This window comes from Piliocolobus tephrosceles, chromosome 1 (genome assembly GCF_002776525.5).
Source record: "Piliocolobus tephrosceles isolate RC106 chromosome 1, ASM277652v3, whole genome shotgun sequence".
Taxonomy (NCBI): domain Eukaryota; kingdom Metazoa; phylum Chordata; class Mammalia; order Primates; family Cercopithecidae; genus Piliocolobus; species Piliocolobus tephrosceles.
Window position 1 is genome coordinate 33258203 of NC_045434.1, and position 26948 is coordinate 33285150.

Below are 26948 nucleotides of genomic sequence, written 5' to 3' on the forward strand. Positions count from 1 at the left end.
TTGGCTCTCTGCTTGTCTGTTACTGGTGTATAAGAATGCTTGTGATTTTTGCACATTAATTTTGTATCCTGAGACTTTGCTGAAGTTGCTTATCAGCTTAAGAAGATTTTGGGCTGAGACGATGGGGGAAAACCCACTTCTTAATAATGTGAGTGTGTGTGTCTGTGAGTGATTAAAACTCATTTCCCTAATAACTTCACAAGTTTGTTTTTGGTTGGAAGAAAGGGTGGGTGGGAAGAACAATGTGAGAACCCGTATCTGTGAGACTGGATAAAGGGTGCAAACCGGTTGTATTAGTCCGTTCTCACACTTCTGTGAAGAAATACCTGAGGCTGGGTAATTTATTAAGGGAGGGCGTTTAATTGACCCACAGTTCAGTATGGCTTGGGGGGCCTCAGGAAACTTACAATTACGGGAGAAGATACCTCTTCACAGAGGGGCAGGAAAGAGAATGAGTGTGAGTATGGGAAATGCCAGACACTTATAAAACTATCAGATCTCTTGAGACTTACTCATTGTCATGAGAACAGCATAAGGGAAACTGCCCCCATGATTCAATTACCTCTACCTGGTCCCACCCTTGACATGTGGGGATTATGGGATTATGGGGTTTACAATTCAAAATGAGATTTGGGGTGGGGACACAGCCAAACTATATCACTAGTGGAGAGGGAGTGAGGATTAAAGGGTGGCGAATCCGGGTCACTTGGAAATCCGCAGCAGGTCTGAGAGTAGGATGGCTGGCTTCTCACCGCCAGCTTTTCCCTTTCCCTCAGGCCACTGAGAGTTGGGAGTCTTGGAACACAAACTGCAAGGCCGAGGCAGTGACAGTCCAGGACAATACAGATTCCTTTACATGTACGTGTTCATGACTGTCCCACAAAGCCTGCATGTTAGCTCTCAGAGTCTGGGAATACAGATGGGAAGAAATCTTAGTGATGTCAATCCACCCCCTCATTTTACAGATGAAGAGATTAGGGGAAAGGTTGAACAGCCAAGGCCATGGAGCGAGTGAGGGTCAGCTAATGGTCCACACTCCAAGCTCCTCTAGTTCTAGTTGAGGGGGATAATTTTATAATCTGGTGCTGTAGTAGATATAGAATTACTATAAGAGGTCTAGGACCTTGGGATTTTTGTTCTCAACATGTGTTGGTGTGCACAACACTCATCCCTAAATTAGAGCAATATTTTGTTCTATATTTTCTATATTTCTCTATTTTGTGCAATATCCTAGTTAACACACATGTAGTTACTGAACCCGTTGCCATGTCTTCCCTATAAACGAGTTATTAGCATAAGTACATCTCTCTGCAATTGAAAATATAACTTGCGAATGTGTGTTAAAATGCTTATGTTTTTAGTGAAAATGTAAGTGTTATTTGATTAAAATTTTATTCTTCTGTGTTGGAAATGTGCACCAAGAGTGCTACACTGGAGAACCCTGGCCAATTGTCCTGGGTATGGAGGGGATTTGCTGGGAGTGTTGAGGGCTTGCATTTTTATGCTTCTTCTTCCAGTTATAAATAAGCTGGTTTATTGAAATATGGCTGTTGCAAAATATTTTTAGATTTGGAAACATCTCATTTGGGGTTGAGGTAGAGACTTCTGCTGGTTGATTAGAAGCCCAATATTATAATGACTGCCCCGTATTCTCAAGTGTTTCCAGTCCACACTCCTGGTCATCCCTCCTTTCTTGGCACATGTTGATTTTGCCATCCTTTCTTCCTAGAACCATCTTTCTTTTCATCTACATTTTCTTTATCTATAACTGAAGGAGATCACAAAAGGACCTGGACCTGGCTGGCCATAGGATGTGGAAATATTTGATGTTTTGCTCAGAGCTAAAATATATGAGTAGAAAGTAACTATTGATTTGAACTTTTTTTTTTTTTTTTTTTTTTTCCTCCATCTTTGGTAGTGTTTCTTGGATTGTGCTCTGAAACATCTGGAAGTCCAGAGAAGTCAAAAGATATTCTACCTTGGGCACGTTCTGTGTTCAAATAAGTTTGAAAAGCAAAGGCTAAAACTCAATTGATGAAGGACTTTTCAGGGCTTTTAATACAACAGCTCACTTTCATGTACATTATGGATTTTTCAGGAGGATAGTATGGTGTGCTGCATTTTCCTCAAGTGTATTTAACCACATGATGCCACTTGTTTTTTCAAAGTATTACCCTGGTTCAGATTTTATAAACCCAAGTTGGGAAGAAAACTAATCAATGTAGATACTTAAACTTTATAGGTGAATTGTGTAGCCTTTCAAAATCCTATTTCTGAATATTAATTTTATTTTAAGCCAAAACTTACTTAGAAATGGGGGAAAGAAAGGAAAGAGTAGGCAGAAAAGGGATCAAACATATGTAGAGGTTAGAAGTGTGGTGGAGGAAAAAGGATGAAAAAGGTGAAGGCACCTGGAAAGAACAGAAAGCTATTCTCTTAGAATTATCTCCACTGATGTGAAGGTCAATATTACCGTTAGAGGACTGGAGGCATAATTGTACATGAATGTTGGTGATGATTATTGCTGCCATCGGATATGTAAACATGAAGTGTGGGCCTCTTGGAAAGTGGAAATACTGTGTTTCTCCAGGTTTATTCAAATAACAGGCACTCTTGAATCAGACCTGTTTTTAAGTTAGTTTAATCTTATGTTGACATCATGATGCACAAATGAAATAAATATTCAGAAAATAACCTTATAAAAAAAGAGAAATAAAAAAGAATAAGTTTAGAGAATAACAATTTTACCAGAAGTAGTAGAAATAATAAACATGGGAGGTGAGGTCTAGTTTCACCTGAGATGGGAAAGGAGACACTGTATCTTAGATGAGTTTGGGCATGGCTTGGGTAAGGTCAGTATGTGCGAGTAAACTGGGAAAGACTGGAACTTGGACTTAAAAACTGTCCTGTGCAGTAAAGTAGTCACAAGAAATTCAATTTAGCTGCCTATTAGGTAGATCAGTGGGTGTGGTGCCAGATATCCTGTGATTGTCTCCTGCCCATAAAGCTGTGTATGTGGTTGTCTAAGGGATATTGAATGGAGGCAAGAATAGGACATAGTCCTTGGAATATGACCTGGCAAGAGAAAGAGCTATTCTCCTGGAGGACCTGCTATACTTAGAAGACTATTGATATAGGGAAGACTCAGGTGTGAGAAGTGAAGCAAGTCCTGGGAACTGAGATCAGACCTGGGACAGAAGGGCAGGGCCAGCTGGGCAGCACAGCCACGGGTGGCCTTGGACTCCAGAGGGTTGATCCAAGGATGTTGACATTCTCTGTCTCATCTCTTGGAGATAAGACTGGGCCCAGTCCTGACAATTTTGGGGTATAAAGAAGGAAAGCTAGGTGGCTCAACCATGGGAGAGGAGGGAAGCAGGAATTAGGATTCCAACAAGCTACACAGATAGAAGTTGGGTCACTCAGAGATCCTTAGCCTTTCCTTTTGTAAGTTCCCAATGATACCATTAAGTCTCCCATCTAAGCCTGATTGGATGCAATAAACTCTTCCCTGAAACACATCCCTTCGTGTCCTCATGGAGATTTAGGGGGAGTAAGGGTGGGGCATATTCTCATAGTGACTGTGACGTTCCCAATTTTGTGGTAGTTCAGTTGAATTTATCTTTTGTCTAACTAGTTGTTGAGAGTAGGGATTGTTAAATCAGAAGCAGCCTACACAGCTGTCATTTCCTTTATGTGCCAAGCACTGAAAAAAACAACAACAAATTTTAGTGTTATCATCCCCACTTTACAGACAACAAAACTGAGTTCCAGGAGGTAAGACAGTTTTTCAAGTCTTCAAAGCTGGGATGTGGAGGGGCAGGAGTTAGATCAGATTTCCTTGACTCCAAATCCCATGGGCTTTTGCCTAGACCAGTGATTCTCAACCTGGGAAGTTTTTAAAAATGTCAGTGCATGAACCTCATCCTCGAATGTTTGGACTCAATTCATCAGGGGGTAGTATTTGAACCCCTGTATGTCTTCTTTTAACTCTCCCAGGTGATTTTAATATGCATACAGGGCTGAGAATTCTGGCTCTCTATTATGTCAACATTGCTATCCAGGCCTCTAGTATAACACTCACCCATGTAGAGGATAAAGAGGTGTGTATTAATTTGTTTAGAGGGTTTCTGTGGCAAGAAAGAAGAGCAATGACTGTTTGTCATCAGAAGTTTTAAAGTGACTCCTTAGAGGCTGAAATTGAATATTTGATGTTTATCAGAAAACACAATTAAGGATTGGAGAGCTGCTGTTCATTCTGTGTTCTGAAAGGCTTTTCAAAACTTTCATTGCAGGTGGCATTGTCCTCAGCCCAGCCTATTATGGGATGCCTGGCCACACCGACACCATGATCCATGAAGTGGGACATGTTCTGGGACTCTACCACGTCTTTAAAGGGGTCAGTGAAAGAGAATCCTGCAATGACCCCTGCAAGGAGACAGTGCCATCCATGGAAACGGGAGACCTCTGTGCCGACACCGCCCCCACTCCCAAGAGCGAGCTGTGCCGGGAACCAGAGGCCATGAGTGACACCTGTGGCTTCACTCGCTTCCCAGGGGCTCCGTTCACCAACTACATGAGCTACACGGGTATCACCACTGTCTTGCTTTGTTTTCTATTAAGAATACATGGGGGCCTTTGAGAGCTGGGAGGGTGGAGGTGTGGGAGCTGATGGGAGAATGAGCAAGTGGTCAAGTGGTCCTTTGTGTCAGAGAGTTGAAGTGTATTTATTATAGGGTATTATTATTTTTTCATGTCTTTGAAGAGCTTGAAGAAATACTGAAATATTAAGGTACTTTGTTCACTGAATTCTCCTCTACTAGATATTTAAAAATATATTTCTATCCTCAGTAGTAAAAAAGGCACAGAGCTGAAAGCCCTTTTGTGATCCCCTTGACTTCTAGAATGTGTTTTTTCTTATTTTTGCCCACATTCTTAGACATTTACTCTGAAGAAGAGTCCAGTGGAAATAAAGGAAAAGAGTTTATGGGTCAAGGTGGCCCTTTATACTATTTTTGAAGTTGGTCCACAAGGTGGCTTGGTTAATTTAGGCTCAGGATATTTTTTTACTGTATGTTATTAAAAACAAACAAAATCAGATTCTCTTTTTCCAGCACTGGCCAAGTACTAATTCTTAGCTGCCTGCCACCCTCTCCCCACCAAAAGGTGACATCTAATTTAAAAAAAAAAAAATGGCATCTTCCTGGCCCTGGGAAAAACTTGTCATCTGATCTTTCCTTCCTTCATTTAGCTTCTGTACTATTCTTCACTGTCTCTCATGCCTTCCTTGTTTCTGGTGAAAAGTAATAGTGACTGGTTTCCTATAATGGACTCAAATTTTTCCCTAAAATTAAAGACATATTTGATTTGATTACCTAGTCCAATGGTTAAAGAAGATATTTTTTTCTATAAGTTTCGGGGTCTTGTTTGGTGACATTCTTCTAGAACTATCCAAAAAAGAATAAACCACCATACCCTGATCATGACTTTGAAGGGAAGAAAGCATGATGAGCGGTTCTGTCACCTTTCAAGATGTGTCTATCTGAGTTTCATTGCGGTGAATAATTCAGGCGCATCAGACGTGTAAGCACCAGCACTTTTCATCCCCCATCAAGGGGCAGAGACACCAGATGATGCCATGCAGAGGGCAGAGGTCTGGAGGCAGCACCTTTGAAGTGGGAAGAGGAAACATTTAAGAAGCTGAGTGAAGCAGTACTTGACTGGTGTGTTTTCACTGGAAAAGTCCCTGGCACTAACAAAACTCCCTTTCCAACCCTATGCAAAATGTACCTGCTAAAGAGACCTTGCCAGATCCAAAAGTAAAGCTGAGACCACCGTTCCCAGCCCTGCTGTCTCCTTGACATTTGGCTCTCTTTCCCCTGGAGCAGCTCTGAATACTCACCAACGTCACTGGGCGATAAAGCAGGTGTCTGCAACTCCACAAATGTTCACAAGTGGGAAGGCCATCTGTTGAAACACTGCCATCTTGTGGTTTGCTGAATAAGCAACCATCAACTCAGAGCAACCTTAGTCTCACCCTGGGATGCCCAACTTTAAGGTCATGACCCTGCTTTAGATATGAAAGTGCTACATCTCTGGTCTCTGTCTTCTCTTACCCTTTCCAGCTTAGACCCTTTTTGGAACAGATTGCATTTGTTCATTCATGTAACAAGTGCTCATTGAGCCTAATGAGTTAACTCAGCCATGAACAAGGCATAATTTATCCCTGCCTTGGTGGACTTGATGGGTTAAAATCTCCATCTCTTGTGCTACCTTTTTTGTCTCCACAGATGATAACTGCACTGACAACTTTACCCCTAACCAAGTGGCCCGAATGCATTGCTATTTGGACCTGGTCTATCAGCAGTGGACTGAAAGCAGAAAGCCCACCCCCATCCCTATCCCACCTATGATCATCGGACAGACCAACAAGTCCCTCACTATCCACTGGCTGCCTCCTCTTAGTGGAGTTGTATATGACAGGTGAGAGAGGCACTGGCCATGGGTGAGCTGTTTTATTTCTCTGTGGCGTTTCATATAAATAAGAGGAAGAATATGAAGCCAGGGGAACTCCAATTTGGAACTATAAATGTGTGCACCACTGCTCAGAGCTGCTGCTCCAGCCTACTCTGTTCTCGTTGCTTTAGCAGAACTCATGGGCTCTCTTGGGAGCCAGTGGCTCATCCTAAGTGCTCAGTCCCCCTCAGGGAGGCCTGGAGAGGCTGACCAATGTGACAGGGATAAATTGGCAGAACTGAGAGGGCATCTGCCATCTGTCTCTGTCAGCTTTTCCTTCGTGGCATGAGGGTGGAGTGGTGGCTTGCCACTTGCAGAGTGGTGTTGGGGGAGGGATTATAGCATACTTCTCCAGGCACTTCTGGGTGTGGGTGGATGGGAGTGTGCCCACTGCTATAAGCTGTGCATCAGAGGGCTTCCCTGACTTATGAGGGTGCTTCTGACACCTTCTCAGCCTCCTATGGCTCCCCCTCTTATGGCCACTATCTCATGGAATTGTCATCCTCTGCTTATTTTCCTATCTACCCCACTTGACTGGTAACTACTGGGGGAGGCAGGATTCTTTTTTGTTTCTTTGTCTCTTGCCCTGCCACAACAGACACCTAATATGTGTTTACTGAAGAAAAGTATTACACCTAAAACTTTCATTCATCCTTTGCATATTGGTTTGAAAGAATATCAGATAAATTTTTGTAGAAAGGAAAGGTAGGAAAATGAATGACATCTGATAATTGGTGGGGGATGAGAGAATATGGTTTCACTGAGAAGGACCAGAACCCCTTCTGTGACCTGTGTGGACTGACCTCTTTCAAAACCTACTGCTATATTCTAAATAACGACACTCCCTTATCTATTGGTTGCACTGTATGTGAAGTGTTGTGCTAGGTATTTTCCTTGCACTTGTCTTATTTAGTCTTTGCAAGAAACACAGCTCCTGCTAAAGAAGTGAGAATTCTGAGGCATAGAGAAACATACAATGGCAAGCCCAAGACCCCACAACTGACTAGAGGTGAACTGAGGAGTTCAGTGGAAATTCGGGAATAAGGAACACAGAATGGATGATTTCTTAATTTAGAGCGTTCTCATTTAGCACATCTCTTCTTCCTACCACACTTTCCCTCTGGGTATCAGGCCTCAGCTAAAGAGAAGGGTGTCCCTGGAACAAGTTTCCATGCCCTTCAGCTTTGCTGAAGGCCTAGGGAGAGCGGCAAGAGAGAGACAGGGATAGGAGGAAGCTGGTGAATCCTCTTTCACAGTGGTGTTTCAGCCTCTTGGGATCTTGATACCTGTCCCTGATACCCTGATACATACTTAGTGTGTAACACCACTTAGACCTCACAACCCTACAAAGTAGTTTCATGGTCATCAGCGCCCAAACCCTCATGGGCTCTGTTTGTGAGTCAGCACACATCTATGTGATGTGTGTGAGAATCGTCTTCCTGCAAGTGTGACCTTGTGCAGCTTTGGTCGAACTGCCTGAACAGGAAGTCCTCTTTGGGTATGTGCAAACCAGAGTTTTACATCCGTTTATGTAACACATGTAAACAATTTAATCTTTGAATTCTCTCTGTGGTACAAACGTTACGATAAAGCAGACATCAGTACGGGCGTGCTGAGAGTCTGTTGGCAGAAAAGCCTGCAATTTGCTTCCTTTTCTCAGCTAGGTGGACTGCAGTTTTGAGACCTCCCAACATGTGTGTTAGGGGGACTCGCGTCACATGCCCAGCGATTTGTGTCATGCTTGGAGTTGTGTTTACTCCACCCCAGCAGGTATTTGGAACCCTTATGTCAGAGAAGAGCCCCAGCTACGCACTTAGCAGCAGCCCCGGAAGGGCCAAGTGCATCAAAAGAATGAGCTTTGGAATTATGTTCACGTTAGAAGTGAGTGCTGACTGGAGTCAGAGGTTGGATCTTAACTACACCTTTTAGTTTCCAAAGTATTGGACTCTCGATGGTGTTTGGGAACTTGCTCAAAGGAATTAAGGAACTTGTTGTGACCTTAGGCAATTTACTTAACCTCTCTGAGCCTGAGTTTTCTCATTTGTAAACATAAGGTTATTACAGGAATTAGAAATCATTTATGAAAAGCATGACATAGTGGCACAATGCCAGTTATGTGAGGTACTTCAGAAATGGGAGCAGCTGTCATAATCACTACCTTTATTTTATAATATTATTTTTCTGGCATATTACAAGATGTTATTCTTGTTTTCTTACCTTTTGAGAGACCCTGACTTGATGCCTCCATTTTCAGATGCGTCATTCACAAGTGGGCTTCTAAAAAGATTCTAAGGATCAGAGGCAAGCCCCATGAAGTGACTTACCGTTATTATGTAGTAGCTATGATTGCATCTACCTCTTCCGGTTACCTCAGTTACGGTACTTGTAGAACTTTTCATAAACTGTATTAATCACCTCATGGATATCCATAAAACAAGCATTCACAGAGGGACTGCTGGGTCCAATCCCTGTGCTACCTTTCGGGAATATAAACAAGAATAGGGTTTTGTCTGGACCTGCTCACAGGCAAAGGAGAGGAAAGAATGTGAATGGAAATTCTCAACACCACATAGCAGAGTCCTAAGAGAGGAGCCAGCAGGTGAAGTGGGTGCACAGAGAAGGGAGTACTGGCCACTCAGAGGAGAGAGGCTTAAGTGCTACTGCAGAGTTTACACTTGAATGGTTCTTGAAGGGTAAGTAGGAGTTTGCTAAACAGAGAAGCTTGGAAAGGCTATTTGGCAGCAGAGAGAACAGCTCCATGTTTTATGGAGTTGAAGAGCATGATGTATTTGTGGAATGGTGATCTGTTCATTGTGCTGGAAATATAAAATTCAGAAAGGAACTGCAGTAGGTGAGGCTGGAGCTAGCTTGTGAAGGACCTTGAGTCGTGATAAATAATTTGGATATATCCCCAAGGGCAATGGTGAGCCAAGAGACATTACATTTCACCTGACTTTTATTTTATGTAAGTGATTTAAAGTAGGGAGCTTAAAACATAAGGACACATATAGCTAATAAGTTTATGTGGGAAATTATTGTGTGTTTTAGTGGGGGAAATTCAAGGAAGCTTTGAATGACTTATTGAGAGTCAGTGTAGAAGGGAATTTTATGTTGAAAGATTCAGATTTTAATTGTTTGGTATTTACTTAGTTCCTAGGACAGAAACTGCCCACTTTCATCTCCACAGGCCTCTTTTATGACTTAGTTAAATTTTTCTGCTTCATGATCTTGAAATTTTCATGTCACTGAATATTGCAAAGATGAGATCCACACAAGAAAAAATGATTGAGATACAGTTATTCTAGGTCCTTACTAACCATCAACCCCTCCCCTCCCCACACAAAGGTCTTTCTAATTTTCTTATCCCAACTCCTCTGATGGACTCTCCTCATCTCCCATCTCCATCCCTTCATCTCCCCAGGACCTCAGGCAGCATGTGTGGCGCTTGCACTGAAGATGGGACATTTCGTCAGTATGTGCACACAGCTTCCTCCCGGCGGGTGTGTGATTCCTCAGGTTATTGGACCCCAGAGGAGGCTGTGGGTAAAGTACCATGATGCTTTTTCTTTATACCCTGGTGACCACTGAGGATGGGGGTGGTGGTAAAGAGTGGAGTAGTGACATGGCGAGAAAAAGGCAGTGTGTGTGTGTGTGTGTGTGTGTGTGTGTGTGTGTGTGTCTGTCTGTCTGTCTGTCTGTATGTGTTTTGGCTGGATATCTTCAGGAGCCTTGCAGAAACTGCCTCGTGCTGCTGTGTGCAGAATGTCCCATATGTGTCTAACGTGGAGGCCCCATGGCTGTGGTGAAGCAGAGATCAGCATATAGGACAGAAGGGTGGAGAAGTCAGCTGAACTCAGGGTGTGACTTCAGGGTGAGATAGCTGGGAGGTGTAGTGTTATGTGTGCCTACTGGTCCTTGGAGCAGCCGTGCCACGTGACAGTATAAGCTGACCTCTTATTCCTGTATATCAGGAGAGTAATAGAGAACACAGTGCAGAGAACACTCATGCACTGGCTGAGCGAGTCTGGGTGGGGTGGGGGGAACCAGGTGTTCCACACTGATCGTTCTCGTCTATGCTATTTTATGAGTCTATTAATCACTGGTACTGGTTGTGCTTTGGATATGATCTGAGTTAGGCTTCAGGAAGCAGAAAATATTTTTTGTTATCTTTTTTTCTGTACCTCCGCTAACTTTTCAAATAGTCACACATTCACTCACATATGTACATTAATGCCCCTAAGATAAATTACAGCACGAATCTTTTCCCAGTTCAAGTCAGAAAATACTGTTGACAGGATTTTAGCACCTCCTGATGAATGGCTTGACTTCTTCCATCATCATCATCTTTAATGTTTACCTAATTATCACCTTTTTTCTTTGCCTTTAAAATATTAAGACACTAAAAACAATTAAATAAGATGTGTTGGGCAAAGTCCTGTTTGAATTAATCTGCAGTCTTGATTGTGACATGAAAAAAGGAGAATATTGGTCTGAGAGTCTACAGTATCTGCAAGATATAATCCTGGGCTCCCAGTCACTCAAGTGACAGGGCTTCAGGGATAAATCTGGAAGGAGACAATTTACTTGATTGATTGTATATGACTTTTTTCAAGTGAGAATTTTCAGGGAAGAATGGAAAGTGAGTATAAAATTTACTGCCTTGGACCCTAAACAGAGATTCACATTTCATAAAGAGCCATTTTGTGTGTGCGTGGCAAGCAGTCTGTCCTGTGCTGGTGTTTTAATGCCTATTTGATTCCCTGGCCCAGTATTTTTTTTCTTTTTTAATTCTAGGGAGAAAAAGAATCAGTTATCTGAGACAGGTAAAAGGAATTAGAAGTTCTAGGTTCTAATTCTTGTATTGTGTCTTGAGGCAAACCAAGTCAACTTTTAGGGCTTCCGTTTCATGCTTTAACATGAAGTCATAATAGAAACGTTTTGACTGGCAGTGCCGCTGTTAGGCTGATTTCTAAGGACCTTTATTCTGCTAGTATTGGGGGCTTCATAATAATACTTATGAGACCAGCAGAAGTTTTTAGGACTACTAACATTGGACTTCACAAGCATTAATTCATAAATCATTAATAAACTAAGTATATATGAATAATAAGAAATACTGGTCTTCCTTTCCTTTGAAAGGGTGAGGAACCAGGTCATATTTAAAATATATACTATAAAAGTAATGGAATCTCTAACAGAGCTGGCACAAACACATTTATTTATAAATATATCTAATGAGCACTACTTAGCCACCAACTGTTTTCTAAATGCTATGGGGATTAGAAAAGTAAAACAGACATATTCCCTGCTTAAACGTCATCTTCATGGTGAGAATTTTCTGGCTTCATAACCTAAAATAGCTCCCAGCCTCACCTCATAATTCTGTATCCCTTATGTTCCTCCACTTGTCTTTACAGATATCATTACTACTTAGTATTATACTTTATATCCCTTTATATATTTATTGTTGCATCTATCACTTTGTTGTAAGATATAGAAAGGCAAGACTTTCATCTCTCTTGTTCACTCCTCTATCTCTAATACCTAGATTAGTTCTAATACTAGATTAGAAGTACACTACCAATTTTTGTTGAATGAATGAATCAACTCATAATAAATGAATCAACTCACAATATAGGTGAAAAACAATAAAAACCATAAAATGTAGCATACCACACACACACACACAGTTGCACACACATATTTTTGAAATTAATAATGTGTGTTTATGTTTCCAGCCTATAGTTTCTCCCTGCGGCTACCTCCTTGCTCACACATACCTGAACTGAAAGGGAAATTGCAATGTTTGAACTGGTTTTCTCTGGACTTTGGGGCATAATTTATTTTCCAAATTTTGAAGGGCTAAGTACTTCTACTTTGGTAAATGTAGATATTTAATTTCTCTAGAACATTGTATAGATCTACACTGCCCTAGTAAGGCAGGGGTTAAACATTATCGCTTATTTTCTAAAAGAGGAAACTGAGGCATAGAAAGATGTGCCACAGCCACTCAGCTAAGGGCACAGGAGGCCTGACTCTGCTGGTTCTCGTTTCAACACTCTCTCTTCAACTCCCCTCACACGACAGAAAAGAAAACCATTTGTGTAGATTATTTCCATGGAGCTGACTTTCATAGATTTGTGATATTTGATTTTTTATCATTACATTTTTATTTGGCTACTGAATTTTCATTTTTTTCCCACTCCATAGTATGCGTTTCTATTTCCTGCCTGCAGTTACCTACCTGCTTACACATACCTGAACTGAAAGGGAAATTTCAATGTATGGTTTTAAAGTTCATCTAACCATCAGTTGAAAGGATTGCCAGGGTGGGATCTTAGGGAATGAAAGGAGTTTTGTGAAGAGCCCTACAAAGATTGCAGTGACAGGGTGAAATCATTGGTCTTCAGAAGCATTAATTTATCATAAGTTAAGAATGGACTAATCACATGTAATTCTCTCCTCAAGGATTCTTTAAGGACATGACTTCTCTGCAGCAGCCTCATGTTTCCAGCTAGGATGTGGGTTGCTCCCTTCCCAATTCCTGGTGGGTTTCCTCTTGCTAAGGCACCATGTACAGGAAAGGGGTAACAAGAGTGTAATGCTTTTTACTTTTACACCTTTGTTCTTACTAGTACTTAAGATCTAACCTGCTAAGATGACCAACTTCTACAGGAATTCTAAATGTTCTCTCTGTAGTTCCTCTTTCCGGCTGCTAAGGGCTACTCATTTTCTGACTTTTAATGGCTGCTACTGATGTATCTTTCTGCTGATCTCCCACCAGGGCCTCCTGACGTAGATCAGCCCTGCGAGCCGAGCTTACAGGCCTGGAGCCCCGAGGTCCACCTGTACCACATGAACATGACGGTCCCCTGCCCCACAGAAGGCTGTAGCCTGGAGCTGCTCTTCCAATACCCGGTCCAAGCTGACACCCTCACCCTGTGGGTCACTTCCTTCTTCCTGGACTCCTCACAGGTCCTCTTTGACACAGAGATCTTGCTGGAAAACAAGGAGTCTGTGCACCTGGGCCCCTTAGACACTTTCTGTGACATCCCACTCACTATCAAACTGCATGTGGATGGGAAGGTCTCGGGGGTGAAAGTCTACACCTTCGATGAGAGGATAGAGATTGATGCAGCGCTCCTGACTTCTCAGCCCCACAGTCCTTTGTGCTCTGGCTGCAGGCCTGTGAGGTACCAGGTTCTCCGCGATCCCCCATTTGCCAGTGGTTTGCCCGTGGTGGTGACACATCTTCACAGGAAGTTCACGGATGTGTGAGTTTGATAGCATGACTATGGGGCTTCCTGGGGCTCTGGGGGTGGGTTTTGTTACTTTTCCCCCGCTTTTTAATATTCAGTCATGCCCTTCATTGGAGGAATGTTTAGACTCTCAGAGGGGATTTTGCTGTAAAGTAGCATATCTGAGGTAAAGAAAAACACTTCCCAGAAAGGGGCAAGCAGGTGCCTGATCGCTGATGCCATCATCATGATTATGGACAAAACAGGTTAGTGTATGAGATGTTTCAGTTGAACTGAACATAATTGCCACAAATAAGTTAATCAGAATCACGTACTCCTGTCTGGTGACAATTGAATTTCTAATTCTTTGCTTTAGCTGTCTGATCATCTGCCACAGACCCCATAACATTTATAAGGTATAGTCAATTCTTCTATTGCTATGCAAGGAGGCCAGGGGCCCGGCAGACAAGACGATGCGCTCAGTTCCACGACTCATTCATGATATGCGTTTCATTCTTTCCCCTTCTCTCATTTCTTCCCCTTACCCCCCATCAACCAACTCTCTTTTATCTTTCTCTTCCAGCTCTCCTCTTTCTCTTAGTTCTGTCTTTTCTTCCTACCTTTAGTGAGTTCTACTATGTTCCTGGCACTGCATATTCAGTGCTGGGGGCACAGACTAAGATGAGGTCCTTACCTACAAAGAACTCAATGTCTGGAGCAGGAGGCTGGTACCTCCAAAGGCAAATTCTCTCAACCTCATAACCTTCTTTGGAGCCTGCCCTGAGGGCAGAACTAGGGCAAAACAAAGTTTTATCAGAGATGCTGTCAGTTAGTTTTTGCTGCATTAGAAATCATCACAAAATGTAGAGGGTTAAAACAACAAACATTATTTCTCATAAGTGGGTTGGGTGTTCTCATCTAGACTGACTTGGCTGGTGGTAGATGACCCAGGATGACCTCCCGCACAGCCGAGACAGCTGGCATGGCTGGAGAGCTGAGGGCCTCTTTCCTCATGTTCTCTCAAGACTTGGCCTGGGCTTCTCATGATAGTGGAAGGATTTCCAGCAGCAGAGAGGGCAAGCCTCCCAATGCTTATACTTTTCAAATATTTTCTTTATGTTATTCATTATAATGTTTCACTAGCCAAAGCAAGTCACACAGCAATTTTAGACTCAATGGGTGGCAAAATAAACCCTCCCTTTTGATGAGAGAGGCAGCAAAGTCACATCATAGAGGGGTACATCGGGGACAGGTTAGTCATTTGGCAGTCTACCATAGCTACAAAAAAAAATAGAGAAAAATGTCCACCTTGAGCTTCATTACATTTTTCTTCCGATATTTGCCTATCAATTAGAATTAGAAGATAGTGAAATGACCAAAAAGCTAATGCAAATGCAAAGGTAGCTTTAAAAGGGAAAAAGAAATATCATTTTGAACTTCTTAAATAAGGCAGTTAAGATGACGTTTGTTATCTAGTTTGCTACACACACACACACACACACACACACACACACAAAGACACACACATGTTTAAGGTCAATAATATCTCATTTTATAGATGAAAAATCTGAGGCTTAACTTTGATTTGGTTCAATAGCTAGTAAATAGCAAAATTGGAATTAAAATCCAATTTTTCAACTGGATCTCATTTTGATCCTCTTGCTTCAGTAACACTGCCTTTTACAAACTCAGATCCTGGAGGGCTTGGGCTACCTGCCGCTGAGTTTTTCCTCAAGGAAAGTAAACACATGCTGATGTTTCCATCCAGTCCTTTCCCCAGCCACAGAAAAGTGTGAAGCTTTTATGCATGGCTGGACAAGCAGTCTGACGGAAACCGCCTTGTAAAGGGAAACTGTCAGCATTGATTAGGATGTAAAATTGGTTTTGCTTTAGAAATATCTGGCATTCTCATGAGAGGTTTGCTTCCCTGGGGGGTGTCGGGGTAACTAATTTGGAAATTTAAAAGACTTTAATATCTAGGTTTCTTTTCTATTTAAATATTTAAAAGCCAGCACAGAGGTTTTTAAAGATGTTTTTGAAACCCTGAGACATTTCCTGGTTGCTGGTTGCTGCATCAGCTGAGGGAGTGGAGGCTTTGTGGGTGAGCTGAAAAGTCTGTTAAAGAGGAGAGAACCATGGCAGAATACTGATGGCAGCCACTCACGGTAGTCTCAGCAACCCTTTGAGATCCTGTTTCACTAAGTAACTCCCATCCTAGCTTGACTTTGGTGGTAGTTTTCCAATTAGGGTAGGCACTGGGCAAAATTAAGCTGAAGACAGAATTTGTCTTTTGGATCAGAAGCTCCCCTACTTGAGCCCTTTTCCTCTTCTCAGTGTCCTGCCTTTCACCCTCACCACACAATCAGTGCACCCGGGCTCTAGAGAGAGTCTGACAAGCTCCTTCCATCTCCAGGGTCAACTGATATGACTCCATTCCTGATACCTACATACTTTAATAGGTTTGGAGGTGAGGAGTCGTTTAATGCATTTCTAATTGTGGAACTTCTTGAATCCCCCAAATTGTGACCAAAGGTGTTCCTACCTTCTGAGACAGTTTATCTTACTCCTAAGGATTCAGTCTCCTCAAGACAAGAATTCTCTTGAGAGAAAGCTATGATCGCAGACCCAAGAAGGGGGCCTTCCTGAGCCCAAACACTGAAGTTTTAATCTCCAGTTTCTTTGATTGCTTTGATGATACAGAAGACTGGCTTTTAAATAGTTTTGTTTTGCTTTAACATGGTAAAAATGCACTTGAAATACCATCTTCCTAGATTGACTAGGACTGTTAAGTTCAGTGTTAACACAGCAAGCATTTACTGTGCATTTACTCTGTACAACGCACAGAGGATACAGAAATAAATATGGTTTCAAACCTTCTGGTAAGACTGTGCCCTGATCTTTGTTTTAGACAATGCAGCATATGTTTAACTTTTATGTTTCCCATAATATTTCCCTTCAACTTCTGCAAACCATCAATGAAGGACCCAGGGCATGCCTCACTTTGTGGCTGTAGTGGTCACAAACCCTTTGGTTTCCATAGGGAGGTCACACCTGGGCAGATGTATCGGTACCAAGTTCTAGCTGAAGCTGGAGGAGAACTGGGAGAAGCTTCGCCTCCTCTGAACCACATTCACGGAGCTCCTTATTGCGGAGATGGGAAGGTGTCAGAGTGAGTAGTGTGTGTGTGTATGTGTGTGTGTGTGTGTGTGTGTGTGTGTATCTGAGCAGGGACACTGCTCTGAACAGAAGTTTCAGGAGTTTGACTTGTTTTGGAAATGTAGGGAGCAAGGCACCATTTGATTCTAGTGTTGAAATTCTAAAATCTGGGACTTGGTTTTGTCAGGTCTTGAGATCTGGCATCTCTAAATAGTTATGGAGGAACCAACTTTTATAGCTAACCCCAGAGTATTGAGGTATTGAGACTGATTATCTGGGAGCCCCTTTTATGGCCTCAGCAAGCAACTACTAGACAGTGATTCAGGGAAGGAATTTATGCGGAAGAAGTTTACTCATCAAATGATGCCGAAAGAGGATCTCTTTTGAACAAATGGCCTATTCTACTAACTAGTTGTGTGATCTGAGGAAATTCAGTATAGCCTTTGGATCTTCAGTTTCTCATGTAAACCTTAGTAGAACTGATAACAATATAATTTCCAGCTCTTCTGTAAGCATCACCAAGGTAGAAATGGAATCACTCTTTCTGTTTCTTAACATACCATGTGACTTTTCTTGTTGCCCTTTTGTGACATTAACATAGAGGACTAATTAATTCATTCTGGTTTGCCTGGGACTTTTCCAGTTTTAGCACTAGAAATACCAAATCCCAGGAAATCCTGGACAGTTGATCACCCTACATCAACCTAATTTTAATGCTCATCTAGCCTTATTTATTACTTATATAAAGCTGCTGGGATTAGGAGGCTGGAAGCCAGACACTGTGATTTGTCTTAGATTTTGCATCCTAATAAGATGGGTTATTTGTATTTTCCCAGACCAGGTGAAAATATATTGTATCTTGAAGCCCTATTGGGAATCAATTCTGTAGCCGAAAATATATCGTATCTTGAAGCCCTATTGGGAATCAATTCTGTAGCCTTTCTTGGGATTCCATCCCATCATTTAGCAGTCACTAAACTTTGTTTATCTCCTCAATCGTCTAAGATCCTGAAACTATAGTAAGTCTATTCCTTGTCATAGAAGTATAAACACTAAAATATTCCCAGCCCTCGATAATATGTAGAAGCCATTGAAGTCACCTCAACCTTGCTCATGTGCTGTCCCTTGCCACCTAACTCAGCCTCAGCCTGCAACCTTCCCTCCTTCATTTCAAATCAAATTTCTCCCTGGGATGCTTCACATTGCAGAGGATAGGTCCACTTGATACTGTTGTTGTTTTCTCTGTTTTGGTTGCTTCATTTTAAACCTGCAGCCCACCAGTTAATGTGTTGAGCGGCTGGGTAACCACTACTACACTGGCAGGACCCTCCTTGAACAAAACACTCTGCCCTCTGCCCTAGTGTCTTCCAAGGCAGCTGTCGAATGGTGGCCATCCTGCAGCCCCAGGATGCCATTTCTGCCTGAAGCATGTGGGGCTGAAAGGGTTGGAGAGCTCTTTTCCTACCCTGGTTTTGCACATTCTCTCACGTGCCTTAAAGCAGCTTCATCTAAGGCAGCACTGCTTGGCTACTGGGTCTCACAAGGTTTCTTATCAAAATGTTCCTTGAAACTTCTGCCTGTGTTTTCTTCTCTGTGTAACTAGCACTTCCATCCAATGGGAAGGTATGTAACTCCAAATCTGGCTTAACCAAAGGCACCACATTACACATAAAACAAGGAGCCATACCAATCATTAATGATCACTTGGATATCACTTGTCAATAGGACCATCAAAACAAGCACAATGCAGGGCCCTGAAATTATAAACAGTATTCATACAGAAGTTACTCATTTCAATCTGTGCTGTTCAGTATAGGAGCCGCCAACCATAGGTGGCTCTTTTTGCCTTTAAAATATACCAAATGCACCTAAAAATCTGAATACTGAATCTTATTTAATTTTAAGTAATTTACATTTAGTTTAAAAACAAAACTGAATTAGGTTATTGGAAAATCTTCAAGTATATTTGGAACAACTTGGGCAGGTAAATCTTATGTTTCAACTATAAGTATTATAAAATCTAAATACCGATCAAATAGTTAAATTCACATGTGTTGTAAGTGAAAAATACACACTAGATTTCAAAGACTTAGTATGTAAAAATAGTGTAACATGCCTCATTTTATACTGATTGCAGATTGAAATAATATTTTGAATATCTTGGGTCAAGTAAAATATATTATTAAAACCAATTTTACCAGTTTCTTTTTACTTTTTAAATGACTACTAGAAAAATTAAAAATGTGGCTTTCATTACATTTCTGTTGGGTCGCATAGCACAAGATGATACGTAGCATGCTTATACTGATTGTTTAGATTATCTTCAAAATGAAAATATAAAATTGGCGACCTCCAAGATTATTCCTGGACCCCTTGTAGCAAAACACAGATGAAGGTTAATCCTCTCTCCATAAATAAGCACATTAAGGCATAAAGTATTTGGAGACTTGTTGGATATAGCACACATTTAATTAGGTCCCCAGTGTAGTCTCTTTTCGTTGAACTGCATTGCATTTATATAGAAAAATAATTTGAAGTTTCCTTAATTTCTTCAATTATGTTGTTTTTATATCTCTTTTATATATCCTTCTCTACTTCCAGCTTGCCAAGTAAAATATGATTACTATATCACTGTATTCATAGCATACATTTAATTCATTTTAAACCATTCTCATTTCTAATTATTTAATCTTTCATTCATCCTAGTGAGGAATACTTTAAACAATAGATTAGAGCTATTTGTGATGTTCTGGGTCTGAAAGCACTTTAACATTCCAAATCCTTTATCTATTGAGTTAAAATATATGTCCATTTTGAGCATAAACAAAGTCAAGGAGAAAAAAAATGGTAATCCTCATTCATTTTGCAATAGCCAAATGTTGGTTCTTTCATAGGAGCATCAACCCAAACTTATCTATTTTGTTTCCATAAGTTGCTTCATGTCCCTTTCACTATAAACTAACTCACCCACCTCAATTCAAATTTTGTCATCTGTTGTATTAGCATTTGAGATTGGAAACAAAAACGTTGTTCTTCTCTTAGCATTTGTTTCTTCCCTGCAATATATGTTAGCTGTCACCAGGTGGTAGTAGGGAGTAAAGACAGGGACCTGAGCCCTAGAGATGCCCTAGATGGAGAGATGGCCCCATAGGGCTACTTAAGTCTCTGGGTATATGAACAGGAGATTGAATTTTACAAAATCCTAATTTTTGTAACAATGGCACCTTTATGTAACAAAACAATGAAAGCATAAATAAATACCAGATAAAAATGAATAAATGAAACCACAGAGACAGGCAGGCTTTCTTCTCACCATTGTCAGCTATTTTAAGCCTTTATTCATTATAGGGCTGGCAGGGCTTTTCTAAGCTTAAGACTCTCTCCCGAAATGCCGTCAAGACCCTCATGGATCTCCTAGATGTTTCTGCACCATGAGCTACCTGACTTCCAGGAATTCCCACAACCCACTGGATATGCCAATCAACAATCATTGTATAAATTGTATCTACTTTATATATCCATATGTTTGTTTCTATTTTCTGTAAAAGCATTCTTCTAGCTCCTACTTTTTTCCAACTTGCACTTTTTAATATACACTGAGAAATTGTAAGAATTTTAAACAATGGTAGCTAAACAAGAAAAATTTTTTTTGTGTGTTATATATGCATGTATATTTTACCCTCTAGGAGCCTGGGAGAAGAGTGTGATGATGGAGACCTTGTGAGTGGAGATGGCTGCTCCAAGGCCTGTGAGCTGGAAGAAGGTTTCAACTGTGTAGGTAAGTTCAGGAGTTCCAGTCTAAGATTGTGTCCTACTTTTAGAAGTGTATTATTTTGTGAGTTCTTGATACCTTGTAACATCTAGCTTAGTGATAATAATAACCTTTGATGTGTCACTTGTATGCCAGACATGAATTGTTTCACAGGTATTATCTCATTCAATCCTTAGAATAATTGTGGGGAAACCAAAGTGAGGCACAGAGCTTAAATAACTTGATTTCATTTATGCAGCTATAAATGGTAAAGTCAGCATTTGAACTAAGGAAGTACAGCTCTAGAATCTGCATGGTAAACCACTAGGTGATTCTGCTTCCTAGCTTAATGTTACCAAGGATTTCTCTTGGGTCCTTCAGGGTAACGCCAGTATGTCAGGTAAGTAGCACAATCATACGGACTCTACATACAAATTAGGGTAAGGAAACATTCTAAGCCAAAGCAAATGCAAGATATATTTTGGTGACTGTGTGTCATAGATTCAATCATGAGGAATAACAGAGGATCCTAACACATTCTAGCCTTGTAGAATCACTGGTAAAATTTTAACTTTGACTCTAGAGTATAAGGTGCTTTTTACTTTAGACTCTTGCCACTCTGGGGTTCTTTTTACTCTAGACTCTTGCCACTCTGGGGAAGCAGTCTACAACACTTTTCCAATTCTGATTAAAGCTATCATCAACAGGTTTCTTAGATGCATATTATTTTCCATTGTCATCTACATGGATTGCAATTATTTGGTGGAGCATAACCACACATTGAAGTTTTTTTAAATAGCAGTGCATTTCAAACTATTTTAAAGTCTTGAAACCTTAAGATAAAGTAGAATGTGATTACAATTATGTATAATTTATTAAGGTGTTAAGTACTATACAGAATATACAAATGTCCCTGCTCTCCAGAGCCAGACCTGAATCATAGAATGTTGGTGGTCCTCTCTCCATACATTCATCCATCCATCCATTTGAAAAAGGTCCATTGTGTACTATGTGTTCAGTGGTACCATGTATTCTGTGCATGTTGTGTACCATGAGTCTGATCGAGTCCCTGATCCTTTCTTGAGTACGAGTTTATCAGTGACTTAGAGCACAGCTTCTGTCTTACATAAATGCCTCCTACCAAAGCATGAGAGATGAGTTTCTAGCTTCTGCTTACCTAACTCTAGCAGTGAAGAATGCACCTTGAAACAGACAATTCTGTTTACAAATGGCCTTACCTGTTTTGTAAAATTTTTTCCTTTTTTTTCCAGTTTGGAAACTGAGGCTCAGAACATTTTAGTGACTCATCCAACGGCATACAATGAAATCTTTGCAGAGCCAGCCCTGGAACTCAGCTTTCCTCATGCTTAATCAAGTGCATTTTCGCTGCTATGAAACTACAGAGGATATATATTTTTTTCTGTTTTATTTGACTACCATTCAGATATTTGAAATACCTCTCCATTATTCTCCTTTCCAATCCAAACATCCCCTCATGTGATTAGGATTCCAGACCCTTTCTTATTTACCCCAAACTGGCATGCTTCATGTGGTCAATGCCCAGAAGGGAATCCAATACTCCAGATGTGGTCTGGCTATGCAGAATACATTGAACCGATTACCTCCCTCTTCTGTACACAAGTATTTGTTAAACAACCTCTGTTAGCATTATTTCTTTTTGGTAGCCACATAGTGGTCTCATATTAAATACAATATATATTCTCCAAACACTAAACTTTCCTCAGTGCAGCTCAAGTCTTATTTAACTTAAAAGCAGACCTTATATTGTGTCTATCACATTTGATCTCATAAAGTTTGACTATTTCCTTCAACCCCAGTAAGACTATATTTAAATTGTTTTAACTATACAGAGTAAGGTTAAAATGATACATTCCAACATTAGAGATTTTTTCAGTGAGTCGTAAGTTCATCATATGCTAAGCACATAGTTATATTCCATTATTTCTCAAAAGTTCAGGTTTGAAGGAACCATTGTAAAATATATTTTTAAAGTATTCAGTTATTTTCAGATGAATTTGAAAGAAACATAAACAAAAATTTTAAGTCTGTGCTCAAAAAAATAGAGACAAGAAGTAAGAAGAGTAAGAAGAGTAGTTACTGGATTGTAAGTAGAAAAACAAAACAAAACTATACACACATGTAAAGAGAGAGAGAATCATCATGGGAAAGTCATTCCAAAAGCACATACATTGGCTTTGGAGAGTGCTTTGAGAAGATTTGATGAAACGCATGAGTTGAAAGCCCAAAATAGATTTTCAACCAAGTCCTGTGAACAGTGGCTTATATCTGGCAAGTAGAGATAGATTTACCACAAAAGGGCCTTAGAGGAAATTATTAAGAGAATAATTAATAACTATATATTGATGGACAGCTGGCAAATTACTGGAACAGTCCTGTGATATTGCTATGAAGCACTGAACATGAAAAAAAGGAAATAGTAACAGTAAATTTTACTAATGCTTTCACTGAATATATACCTAGGTGTTGTTATTTTGAATCTTAATCTTATTTTCATGTCCTATTTTTTAAGTAGAAAATAGAAATTTGAATTGTTCCATTAATATTAATTGCCTCATATTTTGGTAAAAAAATGCAACAGAACTTAAATGGCTTTGTAAGTGTTTCTCAGCTATCTACGTTTGAAGGCACTGTGTCTATGTATCTATAAAGAGTCAGTGCTATTCATTTACTAAGAGTTATCATATGAGCAAGAATGGAACTTGTCCAGTGCATACCAGCTGGCTTTACAACCCCAGTATATTTTCTCAGATACTCATTTCTCACCTGTTTGCTTTTGAAGACAGCCCCTCTGTCTTAGTTTGAGGCAGTGTGGAGTAATAGCTGCTGAACCTTCATTCTGGCTCTTGGATTTAAGCCTGACTCAAATTAATGCTCTATTGCTTACCATTCTAGGGTCCTTTACGAAGTCACATAAAATCACTGAGACTCAGGCTTCCTATCATAAAAGAAACAAAATACACACCTCACATGGTTGTTCTAAGAGTAAAAAAAAAATTAATACATATGTAACCCTCATATGCCTGGAGCCTATATTCTCCAGTTTAATAGCAGTCACGCAGTTGAAGAAACACAAGCAACAAAAAGTGATTGAGAAAAATCCCCCCTAATATTTTAATATTTCAAAAACTGTGAAAAAGATTCAAATATATAATTTATGTTAGGATTTACTTATATTCCTTTCTTCTTTTACGTATCTTATATCTCTAGCTTTCCCTAAATATCTTACTCAACTATTACTTAAAATTTCTTTCCACACCCAGCCTACAGCTGCTTTTATTCTCCCTGTTCTTTCTTCCCTGATCTCAACCCTTTCTGTACTTTTATAATGTAGATGGTTTCTACCCTTCTCCCAATGAGAAAAAAATCCTTCTTCTTTAGGGATGTGTGGGATGTATGTGTATCTGTGTGTTTTGGGTACGCATTAGACTGGCAGGCAATTGCAGAATTCTCTTTAGTGGGCTGGAGAAGAAATGTCGTGGACATTCCCATGTTCATTTTTATCATGACATTTATGAAAGCACTCTTCTGTGTCACACAATATTTCTTGGCAGGAGAGCCAAGCCTTTGCTACATGTATGAGGGAGATGGCATATGTGAACCTTTTGAGAGAAAAACCAGCATTGTAGACTGTGGCATCTACACTCCCAAAGGATACTTGGATCAGTGGGCTACCCAGGCTTACTCCTCTCATGAAGACAAGAAGAAGTGTCCTGTTTCCTTGGTAACTGGAGAACCTCATTCCCTGGTAAGTTAAGCCAGATGAATAGAGTCGAAGCTGTGAAAATTGTAAAGTGACTCCCCCTATGCTTACACTTGGGGTCTGTGTTTGGATAATTAAAAGAAGAAAGGAGTTAGAAGGCCTATGCAACATTACTGGATCTACCAGCATTGCTATCATAATTACATGATGTTGGACAAGTCACTTAACCTCTCTGGGACCCAATGTTCTCACATGGAAAATGGGTATAGTAACAACTTTTGCATGTTCAGTGGTTTACTACAATGATCAAATAAGCTTTAAAGTGTGTATTGAGGATCAAAGTATAAATTGATTTAAAGAAGTTTTATTATTGAAGAAACTGTAGAGTTTTTGCTAGAAGTAAATCCTTGGGTATATAAATTTTTTTCTGAATATCCACCTAAATAGATAGGAGATCTTCTGACAGATCTAAAATGCTATACCAATGACATCTATGAGATATCGTTGAAGACTGAAAAGAAGATTAAAGGCTCACGACTCTTGGGATCCATTCTAGATGCTTCTATTGCAAAATAAACTCTTCCATTTATTAGAATAGGCAATACAGTCCTTTCACAGAAGTGAGATTTAGGCCTCTAGATAGTTTAGGCCAGAATGAAATAATATGATTTTATACTTGAGAAGACATCTTTGAAGAGATTGAGGAGCCAGCTAAGGTTGATGCTCCAGTTCAAGGATTTCATCAAGGACCCAGGGTCTTCTAGATTCCAGCTCTTTCATCCTCGGGTGCAGCCTTCTTCCTCCTGCTCAAAACATGGCTACAGTTCTCCTAGGTTGAAATCAGCATTTCAAGGAAGGAGGGGACAGGCCAAAGGGAAATATGTGCATGTCAGCTGAGTCTTTCCCTTTTTATTGGGAAAATGATAGCTTTTCTGGATGTTCCACATGATAAACTTCCACCCGCCTCTTACTGGTCAGATCTAGGCCACTTCATCACCTTTAGTTGTAAGGAACCCTAGGGAGATGAGTGTTTATAACCAGATACACTGTTGCCTTGAACAAAATTGGAGTTTATTAATAAAAGAGTAAGGGGAAATAGATACCGGTTGGCAGCCAGCCATTTCTGCCACATTCTCTCAGCCTAAATTCTGGCATCTTGCTCCTTCAAGTCCTGGCATCCGATGACAGGAAGCCAGGGAAGTTGGGAGATTCTGAGGTAATGACCGCTCTCTGAAGTGGCTTTTAGTCTAGCCTGTCTGTCTTCCCTAAGTGAAGTGGGAGAAATTTCCTGGAGTTTTATTTCTCTGGCTCCTTTACTTAGCTGAATCCTCAGTGGTTCCCTAACTCAGTAGCCTCACTTTTGGGGCAGTGGATGCTGCCTGGTAACGGCTTCATCATCACCCCAGACAGACTTCCCTGCCTGTTCCTGGGGCAGTTACCTGAAATATGCCAGGACTATTTGTAACCACCCAGTGGACAAGACCCCTGGGCTGATGATAAACTGAGGCTTGTTGTGTTTTCTACCCTTGTAAGTTACATCTTAATGTTAAAGAGAGCACTGAGAAATTCTTCAATGTTGAGAAAAGTTTTCTGCCAATAATGTGATCATTAGGCATTCAGAAAGAGAGAAAAACTTTGCTATGAGCTAGAGAGTTTCATTGTCCTTGTATCTTCACACTCCATACTTCAAATTGTTGGTTGAAATTGTATTTCAGATTTGCACATCATACCATCCAGATTTACCCAACCACCGTCCCCTAACTGGCTGGTTTCCCTGTGTTGCCAGTGCAAATGAAACTCAGGATGACAGGAGTGAGCAGCCGGAAGGTAGCCTGAAGAAACAGGATGAGGTTTGGCTCAAAGTAAGTGGCCCAAATGTTTCTTTTGTGCATGTGAAGAGTGTAAGCATGTGTGTGTGGATGTGTGTGTAAATGGGCATTTGGATGACCTGTCAGAAAATTTTCTTTTGTTATCTCAAAGTGTTAATATTGAGTTTATTTTCACCTCTCTGAATTGTGGACTTCTTTCTGTTAATACATGAGTGATCAGTTTATTAAAGTGTAACATACACACAGAAAAGTGCAAAAATCAGAAATGCACAGCTCAATGAATTTTTGCAAAGTGAACGTCCTTTCTAATCACAACACAGATCAAGAAATAGGACATTCCCATCACCGCCCCCCTTACAAGGCTCTCTCATGTCCTTTCTTAGTTATTACACTGCTGAGGTGGATCTATTTCTATTTCTATCATCATAGATTAGTTTTGTCTGTTTTTGAAATTTATAGGAAAATGCTTTATTGTACTCTTTGCAACTGATTCTTTCTTATTCTATTTGTGGGATTCATTCATGCTGCTTCACTTAGCAGTAGTGTTCATTTTCATTGTGGTATAAGTATTGCACTGTATGAAAATGCCACCATATATTTAACCATTCTAATATTGATGAATATTTGAATTATTTCTGGTTTTTCTCTATTATGCTATTATAAGTCATTCTGCTATAAGCATTTCTGTACATTTTTGTGGTGAATGTGTATAAACAGAT

General features: G+C 40.4%; 1 protein-coding gene across 2 annotated transcripts in view; it reads left to right on the plus strand.

The window, feature by feature from the left end:
• PAPPA2 (pappalysin 2) overlaps positions 1-26948 on the plus strand; it is a 400048-nt gene that overhangs the window by 236083 nt on the left and 137017 nt on the right. For both annotated transcript variants that reach the window (XR_003306912.1, XM_026448236.1), the window contains exons 5-12: positions 4293-4586; positions 6288-6480; positions 9935-10056; positions 13298-13787; positions 16792-16920; positions 20594-20685; positions 24252-24445; positions 26116-26262. Coding sequence is in view for 1 of the 2 variants with exons in the window: in XM_026448236.1 (XP_026304021.1) it covers positions 4293-4586; positions 6288-6480; positions 9935-10056; positions 13298-13787; positions 16792-16920; positions 20594-20685; positions 24252-24445; positions 26116-26262 (1661 nt within the window). In the remaining variant the exon portion in view is untranslated. The remainder of the gene's footprint in view (positions 1-4292; positions 4587-6287; positions 6481-9934; positions 10057-13297; positions 13788-16791; positions 16921-20593; positions 20686-24251; positions 24446-26115; positions 26263-26948) is intronic.